This window comes from Candoia aspera, chromosome 2 (genome assembly GCF_035149785.1).
Source record: "Candoia aspera isolate rCanAsp1 chromosome 2, rCanAsp1.hap2, whole genome shotgun sequence".
Lineage (NCBI taxonomy): Eukaryota > Metazoa > Chordata > Lepidosauria > Squamata > Boidae > Candoia > Candoia aspera.
In genome coordinates, this window is record NC_086154.1 from 169,277,710 (window position 1) to 169,297,229 (window position 19,520).

General features: G+C 34.9%; 1 protein-coding gene across 1 annotated transcript in view; it reads right to left on the reverse strand.

The window, feature by feature from the left end:
- ZCCHC7 (zinc finger CCHC-type containing 7) overlaps positions 1–19,520 on the reverse strand; it is a 145,314-nt gene that overhangs the window by 30,995 nt on the left and 94,799 nt on the right. The window contains exon 5 of the mRNA XM_063294842.1: positions 17,568–17,603. Within this exon, the coding sequence (XP_063150912.1) occupies positions 17,568–17,603 (36 nt within the window). The remainder of the gene's footprint in view (positions 1–17,567; positions 17,604–19,520) is intronic.

The window sequence follows — 19,520 nt, forward strand, 5'->3', positions numbered from 1 at the left end:
TTCATGTGGGGGTTTTTTCATAAATAAATGAGGGGGGAATATATATATATATATATATATATATATATATATATACACATACATACATACATACACACACACACACACATACATACACACACACATACATACACACACACATACACACACACATATACATATACATACATACAATACACACACACACACACACAATATATCTATCTATCTATACACATACACATACACATATACATGAATTGTCATATGCTCCCCCATGGAACTGAATCCAAAAGCTTCCTGTAAAACAAAACAAAAATGTGTAGAAAAACAAAACACTGAAAAACTAAAAAACACAAATTACAATCATTTTGCTATGGTGGCATCAGCCTTTTCCTTCTCTAGAAAGTGAATGAGGTGCGGCTTGGAATAGATTAGATCACATAAAAGAGCATAAAACAGCATCTCAAGTATTTGGCCAAGAATTGTAGTCTTCAAGTTAAGGCTAGGAGACCAGGGTAAAGCCACTGATAACTAACATAGAAAAGTCCTGGTGGGAAGGGCCAGTCAGCCATTTTTGAACTTGCTTTTATTTAGGATATGAAATTGATGAATCAGTCCTCAATTAGAATAGGGTCCATCAAGAGAGGTATTCACCAGTAAAGAATTAATATGGAAAACAGTTCGTTTTTTCTTGTTCAGAGGTCTAAAGTAGGTAAGAGAAGAGGCCAAAGGGGTCCACTAAAAGATGCCTCTAAAATTCCTTTTCCTATGTAATAATTAACTATCCAGATGGAGATAGGCAGCTATATATTCAACCAGATAAAGTAGCTAATACTACTTCATACCATAAAGGATTTTCTGTACAGTATGGACATTTGGCATGGGAAGAGAACAGGTGGGTGATAATCAGAGACTTACAAGGGCTATATAAGAAGAGGACTTAGTTTCCATTGGATAGTTAAGAGTGACATGAGATTCCCCTTGGTGGCTACACCTTCCTTGGGAATCCAATTCTTTACCAGAGTGATACTGAATTTCTGAGACAGGCATATAGCAATACTGGTCAGAGTGTACCTCTTGGCACTGGGCATTATCCTGTTTTTTCATGAGATGAACATGCAATGGGTAACCTCATCTGGAAGCAAATAATGAAACCCCATTTTAAAACTAGTTTAATGGAGCAGAAGGTAGATTTTATTATGTTTAAATTTGCAATTTCTGATATCACTGAAAAATATTAGACCTGAAATCATTTTTGCTAACTGTGAGATCTTAAAGATCAATAAAGAATAAAGAAGTGGAGATAAGTAAGAGGTAAAGAGTCAAAACCACACTGGATACTACTTTCCTATTCTTTGTCTAGTTTCCAACTTCAGCTAGTAGTTTATTTTGTGTTTGAATTTTTAATTTACAGCTAATGTTGCATTTCAGATCGGTGATCTGATTCATTCTTTTTGGTAAGTCATATTCATAAACTACAGCTGAGCGAATACATGCAATATTCTTTACAAGTTGTATCTAAAACTACAGAAGTCGTCACCAAATTTAACAAAATTTCAATAAAATAATTGGCAGTTATGACACAGATGGGTTCAGGGAGAAAAAAAAAGTAATTTTGTAGATAAAAAGTTAAAGAAAGCATCCTATTGTTCAAAAGCTGTAATTTCCTTGCACTTCTGCTAATATTTCAGCTTGAATCAAAACCACATATGTGTCTATATGACTTTTAAATATTATATATTTAAGTACTAATATAGACACATGCCTATTTTTGATTTAAAAATAGTTATAAAAGGACACAAAATGAAAAGCTATAGAACATGAAGCATGGGTTAAAAGAAAAAGAAATGTTATCTATTCAGCAATTAAAAAATGTATACATAGATAAATGCATATGATATCACTGAGGTATCATAGTAAAATTGCATTTCAGAACTGGCTAGTAGAAATGCTCAACTACCAGGCTGTAATGATTGCCTATTCTAGAACACCATCAGACTCATGAGCAGGATCACAAAGATATCTGATTTATTAAAGAATAGTATGCAGGATCACAAAGAAAGCTGAGAATGAAAAAAGCACACCAAATGCAAACTAAAAACCCTCGGTACAAATGAGATCCCTCCCCCCGTAGAATCTTCCCAAGCTCACAATCCCAGGTGCTCCCAACAGCTTCTGATGGTCTGTGGGAAAAGTCTTTGAGCAGAGCACATAACCCAAACACATTCCATTGTAATGAACATAGATACAGAGCTTGGCACAAGGTTTCACAGGAGCTCCCTCCCAAACAGAAACGCGCGTCAGCGCCATGGCATGTGAAACGTTACGATGTACAGTGCACATTGAAACAGTAAACATGACACAGGACTAGAATTCTTTTGAAGACCCCTGGCAATTCTTCCTCTAGAGAACTTGCTTGCTTGCTTAGTGCCACTATACCCATCCACATGGGTATGGACATTTCACGGTGTGGGAGGCACATTTATTTCTTTTACCATTTCTTTCCACTGCCTAAGACTAGAAGCAAATGTAGTTAAATTTGCAAGTTTGTGCTATATTCATTCTACTAAGATTTGGCGGCTTCAATATAATGTCTTCTGCTTCTTTTTGGATGAATCCTTTCAGTATAATGTGAACCCGACGATGGGGGCACGTCCATATAGGTTCACTGAAGTTGATGAAAGCTAGCTTTGGCAGTTGGTTGTCAGCATTCTCAACATATGGCTGATCCATTTACATCATTTGTTTTTTAGTAAGTCTGAGATGTCCACTACTTTACACTTTCTAGTGTAAAGGTTTCATTTCAGTTTATTATTGGAAACATAATACATGATGTGATGTAGCCAGTGATGGTCTTCAACTCAGATCCCAAAGCCATAAAGAACAGTTGATTGTACTGTTGCACAGTATATTTGAACTTCTATGCTCTGTCATATGTCTTTGCATTTCCAGAATCTGGAAAGGACATTAAAAACATTGGATGATCACTTCAGTCAGAATATTGCTTCTTCTGGTGCTCCACCAGTTGTGCTTACTTCACTTCCAAAGTATGTAAAATAATCTACATCTTCAATAGTTTCATTTTCCATCTTTATTGCTCCACTGGATGAGCCAGGTAGACCATGGAGATTATCTGGAGGTCAATTTTGCCAGGATCACTTCCTATATGGCTAATTACTTCTTGTAGGTCTTCCCAACTGCTGGCTATGATGGCCACACTGTCAGCCAACATAAAATTCATAATTATCAAACCAGATGGATGCATAAGAATGCCACTGGTCTTTCCATCCAATTATTTTCTCAAAATGTGATCCATGTATATACTGAATAAAAGTGGCAAGAGGATACCACCTTGCAAAGTCCAGCTGAAATTGAGAAATGCTGTATGTGTTTCTTAATAAAATTTAAACTGCAAATTCAATTATAACAACAATCCTCAGTTGTTTCTACCTGTCCGATCCAGTCAGATGGGATGGGCATGCTTCGGGTCCTGTCGGCTAAGGAATGCCGGTTGGAGGGGCCTAGAAGTCATGCCTTTTCTGCTGTAGTGCATGGCTTATGGGACATTTTCCCTCTGGAGATCAGGATGGCCCTGACCCTGCTGGCTTTTTGTAAGTCCTTAAAGACCTGGCTCTGTGCTCTGGCCTGGGGCCCCGAGTGTGTGTAGGGAATCATTTCTTGTTTAATTTAGAGATTACGATGTGTGATTTATTCTTGGCTGCTATGTATTTTAATTTTTGTATTATTGTAATTGTTTTTATTTTTAAATTTTGTTTACCTCCCAGAGTTATTTGGTAAGATGGGCGGCCATACAAATAAAACAAATAAATAAATAGCCAACTGCAAATATTTTGATCAGTGCAACTACCCCCAGGAAACCACACTCTAGAAAACACAGGTGGACCACAGATTTTATGATGAACTGAGTGGGTAGACCTGATTTCTACAGAATCTGGAAATGATGATGTCTGAAGATTACCCTTGGACTAGGCACATCGGTGATGTAGCCAAAGGTTTAAAGAATGAGGACTTTTTTAAAATGAGGAAATTATAGCTTCTATCTTGACTGTGAGGTCAGATCTCTTTGTCAAAATAAATGTATTTAATTACAGTCAATGACCAGCAAAATTAAAACAAACAAGCAAACAAAACCCAAATGCAACAAAAACTGAACAGTCATATATAATCTTAAAAATTAAAATTTAAAAACCGGAGAAAGGGGAAAAAGAACTAAACATAGTAAAACAGTATGAAGTATAAGGTAAAATAGAAATACTATAAAATAAAAGAGAAAAAAAGCCTTCATAATGTCATCACTTCAGGATTAGGATATTTTATGCCTTCTTATGGAAATTGCAGGGATAAGAAACTCGGCAACTCTACTGTTGATAATAAGGCTCCCAGCTGTAATTAGGAAAAGAACTGCCTCTCTCTCATAAGAGATCAGGTTTTTGTTAGGATGCAGTAAAGGTGTATCTGCCCATAGAGTGGCGTAGAAAGGACAGTGAAAAAATACATGTGATCTGGTTCACGCTGATCACAGCAACAACAACTCAGTGAATGGGGTCCTACTGTACCTCCCATCTAGGACTGCTGAGGATAAGATGCAGAAATGAGCCAAAGAAAAGATTCCACACGATGCTGGGCAAACAAGGTTGAATAAGTAGTTTGCGGGTAGAAAAGATTTCCAAGTTAGAACCACCACTGAAAGTTGGTTATAGCACCCAAATCTGTCTTCTCTGAGATGTCAAAGGTTTTGGCTTTAGTTTCTCTAAACCTAGGGGAAGCAGGAGTAATAAAAAGGCTGAAATAACACAGGTTAGCTGAGATTTTTTCTTTCTATCTTGATAAAATATTTTTTATCTTAGTGCTTGCACAGGGGACCTTTCACCTTTCCATCTTGATAAAAAGCCATCAGGGAGAATTAATGGGCCAATGAACTGTTGAAAAAAGAGGAGTTTAAGCCAGTAAAAGTGTCAGCAAACATGGGCCTCACCTCCAGGGATATCATCCCAGTTTCCATGAAGATAAAAGCATTTGAAACATGGCACGGGATTCAGAAGAGCACTCTTAAAAACCCATACTGAATGTTTAAAGGGTTTGAATCATTGTAGGTGCATGACCTATGCACCATACAGCATTTGGGGTGTGGTTTTATTTTTGAAAGATTTATGGTGGCAGGTGTGCATCTGCTCCCTTTAAAGTGACAAAAGTTCCAAACTGTCTGGGGGCTATTGTTGGCTTTGGCAAAAATGGCTCTAATTTGTTTCTGTCAAACTCTGGAGGCTTGGAAAATTATGCCAAGGTTTTTAAAAGCTGGAACTTGTTCATTTTATTATTTCCAGTTTGCCACTGATGTCTGTGGCAGCTAGGCCTTTGCAAGAAAAACATAATTTTGGCCCTAGAGTGATTGACTGTAAGTCATTCGTCCTTAAATAACTCTTCTGAGGCCCACTTGTGTGAGTGAAAGAATTGCTACATCATTGACATATAACAATACTGCAAAATGCTGGTCACTAAGCCTAGGAAGGTGGAATTCCTTTTTGGTTAAGGTAGCTATCACTGAATTCACATATTAAATAACAGGGGAGGTAGAATATAACCCAGTTTTACTCCTCATTGGAACGTCTGCAGTAAGATGGCCAGCTCTATCACATCTAATTTGGGTAACTGTATTTTCATACAACAACCTTATTAGAAAGAGTAGCCACCGATCACTAGATTAGAGGGACAGCTTCTACCACAATTTGTCCTGTGGAATAGAATCAAAGGCTGATTTTAAATCAACAAAGACAACCTATAAGGGGTCCTGTTGCCCATGTGTGTATTTTCATTGTAGATCTGCCTTCCCTTAATCCTGCTTGCTCATCTGCTCAGAGTTTCAACTGGTCTAGCTGTTGAATGCAAGAAACGGGCATATAGTTTTCTAGATACATTTAATAGGTTAACTGGACAATAGCATAGAGGGCTTCAGTTGTCGCTGTTCTCAGGGATAGGAATTGTTATAGATTGAATCCAGTTACCTGGCATTGGAGTGTATTGGTGATATGGGTGAAAAAGGAGGGATCTACCAATCAGCATTCTTCTTCAATAACTCTGGTGGTGTTAGGTCACAGCTGGGGCTTCCCCACTTTTCAGCTGATTATTTAGGAACCTCTGAGTGGGAGAACAGGGACAGGGAGGGATGCTATGTGGTGTCTCATGTGGAGACTGGCAGAGAGAAGTGTGTGTTTATAGTTACAGTATGTTTCTTTGTCATATAGTAGCTGAACTAGCAGAACAGAACAGTAAGACAATCAATTAATCATAGCATTACTAGTAGTAGTAATTTATGCAATTTCTCCTGAAGGAGTCTGGATAAAAATTTTACAGTAATTCAAGTAACTAATGCTTTATGTAAGATTAAAACTGAATATTTTTCAAGTCAAACTTCTGCAAAAGTCAGAAAACTATGGTATGATTATTATGAACATTTAACCCTGTACAGCATTGTGATTTATTAATAAGAGAAATAGTTACGAACCACGAGGAGGTACAGTAACTCTGCTCTGCTCTAATCCTTGACATATAAATGTAATGCATCATCTCTCTCACTGTAACAATGAACACTTGTAAAATGTTTAATGTCACAAGTTTCAAATTATGCTATTTACAAATCACCCAGGAGCTTACCAGATGATTAGTATCCCACATTTTTGCTTCAGCTCTGTTTATGCTATCACTAATTTAGTAGTAAAATTCACTTGTAATATTCACTTCATAAAATTGGGGCATCTATGTGAATAGCTGTTATGTCTTTAAAATGAAAAGGTAACCCCCCCCCCCGAGATTCTGCACTTGAAACGGAGGGGCTCCAGAATAATAACAACTTAAAAGGAGATGCAGGTAGCCTTTCTCTTCAGTTAAATACCGAGGCCATCACTGATTCAGCACTGAAGATCTGATACCCTAATACTATCAAATCTTTTTGTGACTAGGCATCAATGAAAAGGCTTCCCCAGCTTAGTTATCAAGAGAACCTTCCTTTCTGGCCAATAGCCAGGTATATTGATACCTCATCCCCATTTAATTCATCCTTCTTTTTGACCAGCTCTGACTCATTTTTGCAACTGGGACAATTTTAAAAAACTATCTCCTCACTGTTCCTTTTCAAAGGCTATTGTGAGTAAATGATTTTTATACTACACCTTCTAATCTTTCAGAGAGAACAGGAATATTCCAGCACATAGATTTCTCATCTAGAGGTGGGTGCTAATACACATGGCATAAAAGAGAGCAACAATTCACATATTAAAATCTTGATATGGCAGAAAGGGTAACTATTCTTGATTAAGTGATTTGGAATATTTAGCCTATGCAAAAGTTACATTTCAGATCTCCTATTCTAATTCCTCTCAAACTTTTATATGAATACACATAATTTTATTGGCTATCTGATGTAGATCCACACAGGTCTAATCATTTATACAGAAAAAAGATCCAGATCACTCTCAACTTTAGATTTGGGTAAATACACCCACGCAATTTTTGGATGATGCTGGATAACATCTATAGCTTCTAGGCTGGCAAAGAGAGACAGAAGTCATCCTGCTCAACAGAAAGGAATAATATATTCAACAGGGAAACAAGCTTCTAGTTAGAAACAGATACCTCCCGACTTAACAAACCTCCAAAGGCAAAGAATAAAAATGTGCCATCTGATGTTCACAAGATCATTGGGGAACAAGAGGATAAATACTTGTAAATACCTCTAGGAGTTGCTTTATCCTTTTGCAAATTTCTTCTTGCGTTTACACAAAGGAAAACCACAGGCCGTTTTTTTTCCCCATACAGTAGCTTTTGATCTACTACCATATACCAAGTCATCCCCAACTCTGGAGTTGGACAAAAGTTAATTTACCTATAAATGATTTTATTGTAAAATGCTTTGAGATTTTCTTTTTTTTAATGGGAAGAAGTTTGCAAACATCATAAAAACACACACAAACATAAAATTAAGGGAAAACTTTTCAACGTACTGTAAAATAAACAAATTTGGTTTGGACCATATGAACTTTGCTCACAGAAAGAGCTGGCTTCCTGTTGCAACCCTGAAGATGAGCTTTGGAGGATTAAGGGACTCTTAAGAACAACATGTAAAATAATAGGGGGGCTCAAAAAAAGGAGTAATTAGCAAATCACTTAGCCCTTTCAATTAGAGAGGACATCCATTGAATGAAAGGTGAACAGAAGGACTCCTGCTTACAGAAGAGCATCAGAATTCTTGGGAAATCTTGCTGACGTAGTGGGCTGGATCCAAAGTTCTTAATCTATTCTCAGAGGAAGCCTATGTACTAAAATGTTCTTTCTATGCTCAGAGTGTTCCTTCTGTGAATAGAAATTCCTTCTGGGGGGGGCATATCTGGATACAACTCAGTGTATACAATCTACAAAAGAGAAGATGAAGTTGCAACTAGGAACTTTTCTTTTTTCCTACTAGCTATTCATGAAGCCAGCTGGGTGACCTTGGGCCAGTCGCTCACTCTCAGCCCTGGGAAGGAGGCAATGGCAAACCACTTCTGAAAAATCTTGCCAAGAAAACTGCAGGGACTTGTCCAGGCAATCACCAGGAGTCAACACTGATTCAAAACCACACACACACACACACACACACAAACCCCCCAACAATCTTTTCTCTAAAGAAAGCTTTGCTTTTGCACTGTTGAACAGATTAGTTGTTTCTGCCTTTTCCTTTCTCTTTTTGCTTGCTCTGTTTTAGCTTATAAGCCTCAGAATATGTTCCATCTTTTTCATTAATATATATTGTATGCTACTAGCTCTACACTGAATTATTTATTGATATTTATTTATTTATTTTCTATCCCGCCTTCAATATTTTTATAAGTAATTCAAGGCGATGAACATACCCCTTCCTCCTCCTATTTTCCCCACAACAACAACCCTGTGTGGTGAGTTGGGCTGAGAGAGAGAGACTGGCCCAAGGTCACCCAGACAGCTTTCATGCCTAAGGCAGGACTAGAACTCTCAGTCTCCCAGTTTCTAGCCCAGCACCTTAACTACTAGACCAAACTGGCTCAACTGGATATAAGCTACTTCCTGAGGCAATATCATCTGAAAAACAGAACATTTAATTAACTAAGGTAAAATAAAATGTACTGTGATTGAATGTTGGCTGGATTGCATGGAACATTCAACTAGAATTTTGGCTCACCATTTAAAAAGCAGTCACTCACTCTCAGCCCTAGGAAGGAGGTAATGGCAAACCATTTCTGAAATCTTGCCAAGAAAACTGCAGGGACTAGTCTAGGCCGTCCCTGAGGATCAGACATGATTGAATGGCAGGGGGAAAAAAATCATCAATACAGGTAGTCCCCGGGTTAAGAATGCCTGGTTTACAGAAGGCCCCGTAGTTAAAAACGGAGCCTATCATAGCAAAATTTCAGTTAAATACAGAATGATTCAAGTTAAATACACAATGGTTCGAGTTAGCTATAGAATATTACTTATATGTAATAATAATGTAAGTGGGTAGTAAATGGAGTGCTTCCTTTGGCCAAAAAACTCTTTTCAAGTGATTTCCTCTAGGTTCCTGAAATCAAAGAGACATGCACATTGTTTGGGGACCAAAGGAATACAGGCTTGTCTGTGATATTGCCTCTTTGCTATGAAAAAAATAAGAGCTTTCTCAACATGTGACAATGGCAAAATACCTGTGTTAGGAACCCCTCTCAGGCAATGTAGAGAAACAACCTTAGTAGCTCTTATTTGGGGGAAAGGACTTTGGCTTATTTTCTGTTTCATTTAACAAGAACTAACCATAGCTGTTTGAAGTCCCCCTGAATTCAAGCATGGTTTGTAAGTGCAGAAAGCAGATGTGAGCAACCATTAAAACTTCACAGAAATCTCTTCTTCCCCTCCTCATCCTCATCTGGTTGGTGACATTTCATACCAATTCTCTTATATTATAAGCTTCTTCACTTATTCCCCATCCTTGCCATATAAATGTTTTATATTTTTCTTCACTTAGCAAGCACAGAAAAACAGAAAGGACAGAGCAAGAGTAATAATACTTAATTTACATTTTAGTGGTAATTTGTTTTTAGAGTGGTGAGCGAGGAAAGCTAGGAAGGAAAAAATGTTAGTGCTAGTATTTAAGGATATGCTGGTGACAGTTTCTTTGACTGATCCCCAATGAGATGATCTTCTTCTTCTTCTCCTTCTTCTTCATAATCACCAATTATAGTTTTGGCATTACAACAAGGTGAAAAAATATTGTCATTTTTTATACGGCCAAGAAATCCTTCGCAATGTTTATTCTCAAGACTTCAACTGTACAATCGCAGGAACTTCCAGCACCTGCTGCTTATTTACTAGTGTTGTGAGAGGGTGTAGTTTCCCCCATCATAGAAGTCTGTAAATAGTGTTATCTGAATCAAATAACAAAAAACTAGGAGGGTGCATAGAACATTATATTCTGTACCACTACCACCACCACCCAAAAAGTATTGTTGAGATAGCCAGACAGCTGTATTCTCTGAAGAAAAAAAAAAAGAGCAACTGGCAATGATGCCTTTGTTGACCTTGTTCCAAGGCAAAATGGCCTTCATGATTAAGCAGCTATTTGAAGCCAGACTCTTCTGATCCCTGTTTGTCACACCCTTCACAACACCAAATCACCAGGATGTGATTCTGAACTGAAAGCAATAAAAACACCTTAGCTGAGTTATGGATTCAGTGGCTTACTTCTGAATGTTTTCTTTCGTCTATTTTTTAATATTAAAAATATTAATATTAAAACCCAGTATGCAAAAATTCAGATTTAGCCAACATCTTTTAAAACTACAAGATATGTATCTTGAACAGATTTCTGTACTAATAAAATATTATTTAATGCTTGTCATCTTCATGATGTAAATTCCTTGTTGCATGCTGTGTCTTTCATTTTAAAGGTACCACAAAATAGTAACATACTCAGTCTGCATCCATGAACATAAGACCTTAGGGAGTTACTAATTACAAGTGGTCATATTTACCATCAAGAACAATTCTAAATCCTTCTAATGTAATACAATACAACATTTAAAATATTAAGCCTGAAGCTTATTGAAATGTATTCAATACTGCTTCGCATATAATTTAATTGAGAACAAATATTTAGAGGGCTGACAAGTAAAACATGCATAAGTTCACTTCATTGTTATTTTACTGCAAATATATGGAGACATACTTTCTCAAACTAAAACCACTTTATTGATATTTCAAATTCTGTTAATTCCTATCAGTCAGCATAAAAGGAGCTAACTAGAGCCTAAAGCTCCAATTAAAGCCTTTTAAAAAACAAAAAGAAGGTAACCACATCTCCTAAGGACAATTCTATTTCCTCAAATCACAAAAAGAAGTCACAGAAAAAATAGAAACTATATTCTCCAAAAAAACACATTTTTCCAATTTTAAGATTAAGAAAAGATTTGAGGGTTATTTGAACAAATGTGTATTTTTAACTCCATATGCTGAATTAACCATTAATTATATATTTTAAATTTTACACCACATTATCTTTCTCACTGTTATTTAAATAATCTCCTATATAGATTTTCAAACATTTACAAAGCTCTGAAAAATGACAATCAAATTACTTTTACAGAAAATTGAAACATCTGTAATAATTGGGGGGGGGGTGTCATAATTCTGAGCTATAATAAAAATAGTGAAAGCAATGCTCTATTACTGACCATGTTTTGAAAATCCTAAACAGATAATTTGACATCATTTAAGACACAATAACTGCTATCCGGTTTAGGAGACCCATGCAGGTTAGCAAACTCTTATGTATGTATCACTTGCTGGACCAGGGAACGTAAGTGCAGATCTGACATTTATCCGAAGCAGATCAGAAAATATAACTAAGTCTTAGTACTATCACTCTGCACTCTGCATCCTCGTTCACCTTCTGCCACAGTGAGATGCAGATAAATCAGCTTTTAAAAACATGATTAGTACCAGAAGGAATCAAATATTTCTAAGTCCATTGTAAACAGTCCAAATAGAAAACCATGGTTGCTGCTGCTGCTGCTGCTGCTATTGTTGTAATCAGGCACTACATCTGATACTTGAAGGTACAATTGTGGTCCTGTATACCACCAGTCCTTAGAAATAAGCAACCAACAAGCAAAAATAAGTAATGCCACATTATTTGTATTGACACTATATTCTCATAAATATGTACGTTTCCCCAATGTATCCAATTAATACACTAATGGAAGAAGTCACACTGATAGAAAGGGAGAGGTGATAACTTCCTTCTCCTTTCCTCTCACAACCCCTTGTACTATCTTAAAATCTGCTTGGGAGTGTTAACAGGTAAGCTTGGGGCTAAAGATGTATGAAGAGAACTCCCTCTGGATTTTGCCCTATGTGGTAAAGAGCTAGCGGAAATGCCAACATGTACAGAATATTTTGTTTTGTAATCGTAACATTCTGCAAATATTTAAACACATTAAAACATTTTAAACACTTGTAACATAATAATATATTGCATCCTCACCTGTGTATGAGTAAGAGGAAAGAAAAATGTTCAATTTGGTTTTTTACAAACTTATTTTACATTTTGAAACTTCTACCCAATCTGATAAAATTATTTAAATGGCAGTTCAATTTTCAATGGTATTAATTATTATTAGTTTTTTTTTTAAAGTGCCTTATATAGAAGAGTAGCATCTTAGCATGTTGGAAACATGAGTATTTTAGATTTACTGAGTGTGTGCATATTAACTGACAACTTCTGTTGAATTCAAATGGAACTTACTCCCCAAATAAATGTATATAGAATTACAGCTGTAATGTCTAAAACAGCACTAAAAGTAAATACCACTGTTGCCCATCACATTACAGTATTGCCATTATTACTGGGAGTTGTGGGTAGGGGAGTGGTGTTGATGTTGCAGAGTACATAATGTACTGTTAGTTACTTGGGAACATACACTATTTCTATATATACTATAGTACTCTTCTAATCTAGCAGAAAAAATGATCTCAAAGAAATTAAGAAGGAATTCAATATTATTATATATTGATATACAGTGTAACTGCAAAAGCTTTGATATTTAAAATATTTAATTAGTTTCAATAGAAATTTCCAAAATGCAAGGTAGTGTTTCCTAGAAAGTAAAGAAAAAATGACCATCTACCAAATATTTTATTATAATTTATTTGGTTAAATAAGAGGTCAGCATTTCATTGTTCTTTTACTTCAGCATAAAGTATCTCTTAACTGACAATCTTATTTTTACTGGAGTCTTTCTTTCAAAAGTCAGTGGAGTTAATAATCATTTCAAATGATTTCCATATTAATCCAAACCCCCCAACAGCTTTGGGCATAAGAACTATAGAAGAAATATGGTAAACAATAAACACCCCTAATATTTCAATTTTGTAAAACATAAATAATATAGAATTTTGAAGTTAGGTTCTAAACAATAAAACTGAAGAGTTCTCAGTATAACATTGGAATGCTAGGCACATTTACTTGTGAATTTATGATGACTTCTTTAAATGTAGGGCTATGAAATATCATTGCACTTTATTTTAGGACATTAATTTTTAAATATTGAATTTAATTCAGATTTAAGATGTGCCTGCTCACCTCCATATTTCTTTTTCTTTTTTTATAAAAAGGGCTAGTCTAAGCAGAATTTCAATTAAAACAAAGCAAAAAATTAAAACATAAAGCATGCTTTGTAGTTTCATGTGCTTGAAATATACCTTTTAAAACAGAAGATCCATGTTCTCTTTTAATGTAAATATATTAAAAGAAACTTGAATTTAAAGCTTCTTATATTACAGTGATAGCCAAATTGTGATGAGTGTAAAAGTGTTGGTGGCCATCTTGGGGAAAGTGGTTGTGATACAAATGAGAGGACTGAAGTAGCAGATGGTGGAAGGGAAGTTACTGCATGCACAAAACAAGGCAACAGAAGAAATCATAATCCGTTGAAGAAGAAAAAAATCTCTCCCACTGCCAAATAGCTTTAAATTGAAAGAAAAGCATCACAAGCAAAATAAAAATAGGTTCATATATTGATAAAGCTTTTGTCTTTGCTTGAAATTCTTTTTAATCTAAAGGATTTTAAACCAAATCAATTCTTCTTGGATATATAATATTTTATGTGTAATTTATAAATTACACTCTTTGCCATTCTAACATGGATCACAATCTTCTTCTTTGAAAAGGACTAGTATAACAAATAAACATAATTTTCTACAACGTTACAACAGTTACCTGGCTTCATATGACACCTGCCATACACGTGAAGTCTTAATTAAGCATATTTTGATCGTGATTAATTCCAGTAAAGACACTGTACATGTCTTGTTCTAAGATATCCTACCCAACATAGTATAGCTGCTTATTTTTTTTATAAATTAACTTAAGATGTTAGTAGAAAAAAAATAAACAATTTTGAAAACATCACAATATTAAAGGCTGTCTAATCTGACCATTACATAGAAATAATTGTATTATGATTAAAAGAGAGTCAAATATTGCTATTTTGGATCACTGTGGGCAACTCTGAACTAAAGAAAGCTGTCTTTGTTCACAGCTTAAGTTGTATTAATTTCCCCCCTGTACATCTTCTTGAAAGCAGTATGGTCAAAAGGCAATCTGTAGGTATATTAATAAATAAGTATTCAGGAAGTACAAAGCAAGTTGGAGAGACTGGCATACAACAACTGCCAGGATGTGCTTCATTATTACCAGCTACAGCTTGAAGCACTATAACATTCCATTAGGAAGATATATATTGTGTGCTGTTATGACTGGTTTCCAAAGCATGATATGTACATACACGTTTTTAATCTCCATCTTTTGTCAGCAGCCTCCCATGATTCCTGGATAGCATCCCTCTCCACTCTCGATGGCAGCCTTAAGGGCAATGCTCAATAAGGGGCAGCCAGTGGAAGGGAAAATCAGCCACCACCTTGCTGTTGTATATAAACACTTCTGAATCCCAACCGATGGGTCTTTCTAAAACGCACTCAAGGCCAACAGCTCTCTGCATGGATAAAACCATAGGGACTAATCTTACATCAACATAAAATCCATCTGAAATAAGAACTGTCAAATCTTCTTCTTAGTGTTACTATGATAAATATGAAGTCCAAAAGGCCAAGGAAAGTAAGGAGCTTCCATGCCAGATTAAATGGGTTGAGGCCTCACCTACTTAATGGAAAATGCAGTGTGGATAGATTTGCAACCCACATGTAAAACTGCATTAATATAGACTGCAATGGTGCATACTTTATAAGCCATAGAAAATACTGAAAACAGCATGTAGCTAAGAATCACGTTTAATATGTACAATATAAAAGGGGATGTGATTTATGGCATGACTTTTCATTAAACGCTATATATTCATTTACAGTTGAACACTAGACAGCAAATTTAAAGTAGAATATACAACTCATCCAGTGACAAACATACAGACTGCTGTCCTCAGTTAAATAGTTCTGATTTTTTGAAATCTTTGTGATAATATACTTGGTAGTTTGGTGACTAGTTATATTTTATAGAAAATGCAATTACAATAAATTTTTATATATTCTATTGCACTTTGTAAGTAAAATCTGTTATAAGTCTTCTTAAATGTGAATTTGTTGATTTTAACAGTCAGTGGCTTCTAGATACAACGTGGACAAAAACAGAAATGTAATTTGCAAATTTGCAAGGGACCACTTTAATATAATTTCTTAATCTCTCTTGCCCTTCCAAATCTCTTATTTCACTTTTCATTCTGGCAGCACACTGAAAATGGCACCAGGTCTTTTAGAGTGCCAAAAATGTCAAGAAAAAGGTACAGGCAATCCATAACTATCAGCGACTTTATTTAGCCATTGTTATTTGCAATATGATTTTGAGTGCAGTAGCTACAGTGGGTCAATAGATGGCACCCCTTCTCTTAGTAAGAGAGCAAAATGAATAAAATTCACAAAGTCTCAGCAGTAACAAATATGTTCTATGATCTGAAGCATTCATAGCAATTAATTAGAGACATTTTGCTTATGCATGAGAAATTAACCACACATTTTATATAACCCTTTGATGAACATGCATAATAAGTAGGATTAAAAGATTATCTACATGGTATATATTTGTATGTTACACAAAATTTGTTCTCCTTATGCAGGTTTCCTATATACTTCATATTCTGGTTTATTGCAAAATATTACAATCAGATTCAACTGTACTTGAAAAGACAAATGTGGAATATATTAGCGCTGGCATTTCAACTCAAATATAAATTAGCATTATTTCATAATTTTGAGTACTAATGTGAATATGCCCATCAAATATAACCAGCTTCACATTTTGTATTTTTTATTTTTCATCATATGATGTTCTTTGAAAACTACTTAGATAGGGACTTTATTTTTAATTGATTTGTAATATAGTAATAGAGGTATCAATACTGGAAGCAACACAAAAAATTTAAAGTCCTGTGTAGCGGAATCACACAAGCAGATTCTATGCTTTCATCTCAGAATCTACAACACTGTACAAGCATTAAATGAAAGCTTACAGAATTCATCTAAATTTAGTTAAGAGACAATTTTTGAAAAACTTTTTTCAGAACTGACATTTCTTGCAGCCTTAAAATTAAAGTAGCCAAATAATAATCCAAGTAGTTTCTCCATATTAAATCCCTATTTGAACAGAGAAGCTATACCTTAATTTCCTGAGAACCTCACCCATACCATATAATGATGCCTATTCAGGCCATCTCTGATTCTGCAAAGAAATGCAAAACCAAGGAAATTTCAGAAACATATTATTCTAAAAAGTATGTAGGATTAAAAAGAAATTGGTCATACTATAAGTATGGAGAACAATGGGACAATGGCAACATTCAAAACTGATGTTATGGTAGTATTTTACCATCCCTCCATCAACTATATTTTCTTCTGAATAAGAAAAAAAAGCAGTCCACAAAGAAATAAGTTCAGTTCTTGAGCTAGTTAAGCTCTTTATGATCTGCCAACAGCCAATTTCCCATGAGAAATTCAGATATAGTTAGGTAAATTATGAAGCCAAACAGAACTCTGCATAGTTTACAACAAATATATTTAATATTAATATCTAGTTAAAGTGAAAGCTTTGTGTTACATTTTGACTATGCCTTATTCACTTCCTCATGAACAGATATTAAAGACTGTTTTATTTCTAATTTTGGTATCTCATCAATTAATCATAAGAACAGTGAAAATATAACAAAGTTTTTGTAGTATCAAGATATATCTGATATTGTTGGTATTCACATGAGACATTTTGTTCTTGCTACGTACCACTAAGAAGCTATAGGCAGCAAACTGCCATGGTACCACCACAAATAATTTCTATTACACAAACTGTTTAGAAGAACATGGAAGGAAAAAATAGAACAGGATAGTCTTGCATTCTTCAATTCTAACTCTCCTCAGATATTTATTAACTTTCTTCAAAAGATCCTTGTCTATATTTTATGGTCAGCAGTTCACAGAAGAGTAAATAGGCCTGGTGTAGAACAAAATAAAAAGGTGTTTCTACTTACTGTTAGGTGATACTGCCTCCATATTTCTGGGCAAGCCTGGAAAATAAAAATATTGATCAGTTGGGAGCATGAAACAAGGTGCTTTACAGCCTGTTGATTTTGGCATAACACAGTAACCACTGGTGTCGGTCACAGGAAAATAAGAAGCTTAACTGAGAGGGTCTGCATTTCAGCTTCAAAAACCTGGCTAGACAGTTTAATTGAATTTTACACTGGTTTAACACACTCCCTGCCATTGTCAGAAAGCCAGCAACAGTTTCTCCTCCTTTCTTTTGCTAAAGTTTAGAACTTTTGAAGACAAGTTTATAATGCTTCTAAAATGTAAATAAATGCCAGAGCTGTTCAACTTTTAAGGCTGGTGTGATACACCATTTAGAGATTTATATCATATTTTCATTTAATCATTATTCTGTTTTTGAGTGCGCTTTTAATTTAATCAAAATACAATTATTCCATGTAGTTCTGCTTTTCTGCTTGTAATTTTACAATTTCTGCATTATCCCACTTTGTTCTACTCCACAGAATTGCATAGCAAAATAAGGCACATTTCAATGCACAAAATAAGACTCTGGAGTACAACTATAAGGAAACACACAAAATGCTATTTAACACTATTTCCTTCTCACTATAATTGTCACAATTATTAGACAAACATAATATAAATAAGTAATATGGAATTTTCGACTAAAATCAGTCTTGCTGTTTCAAATTTTATAAAATAACTATTGTGACATTGCCATGACAATTCTTTAATTTTCCAGTATCTGTAATGGGAGTAATTTGCCAACTTCCTGAACAATCTCAACTAGGTTTATAATAATATATATACTAAAAGCCATTCTAAAACAATCATATTATTCTATTCTAATGATTGTAGTTCAAGGTAAACTAAGAGATGTTTGCAAACCAATACATATGCTTTAAAAAAGAAAAAGATATGGTGTATTTTCTTTCTCATCCAAATGCAAATCTTTGGTTTTTTTTAGACTTTACATTATTAGAAGAGGAACTGTAAGCTACCCTGAATATCCATCTGAAAGAGGTGTTAACTATTTTGTATAGCATACATATATGCATGCTTTTATACACAACACACACACACTCACTCACTTCGTGATAAAGAAGATATTTCTCTTATTAAACAAGAAACATGTCTGAAACAAAAAATAAACAGATCTACCCTTTTCCTCAACTGGTCATGAATTCAGTACTGAAGTATGAGTCCCCATTTTATCCTACAATAGCATTCTATTACCTTCAAGCTTTAAATGGATTTTGCTGTTGGCAACATTTTCGCTGGCTTACCATAGCTGATAAACAAGCAGTTATTTATCCATTAGTTCTGGAGAGGTCCTGATCATCCATTGTTCTCAATAATAATTTGGCTGAAAAACTATTGGCAATGAATTGCCTGATGCAAAAATGGCATTTTGCTAGTATGTGACTTTTACTTACACTGCAGTCTAATAATAATAAAAAAGTGTGCTCTAGTAAATATATTACTTCCAACATTAGGTCAGCCATTAATACTGTACAATGGTGTTGTATTGTAATAAACTTGGGACTTTAAAAAAACACATTTATTAGGAAAGGACTGAATTTCATACAGTTATATTTGTTTGTTCATTTTTAGCCTATAGGACTTAAAATTAAATCCACACAATAAACAAAATTACCCAGATCTAAACCTCACTCAGTACTTTCCACTATTTTTGTTGCAACGGTACATTAAGATTTAACATGGCACTTTAATGTTAAATATTAAATACAATGTGACTGAACTCTAATCGAATACATTTAGGATTGAATATATGCAAAATATCCTGAGAGGTGTCTGAAAGGACGTCCTTTCAAAATGACAGATAAAAATCTGAGGCCAGTTCATTCTTTGCATTAGGTTCAAAGCTGGTTTGCACTGTTTCCTTGATACTGAAATAATAAATAATTGCTACA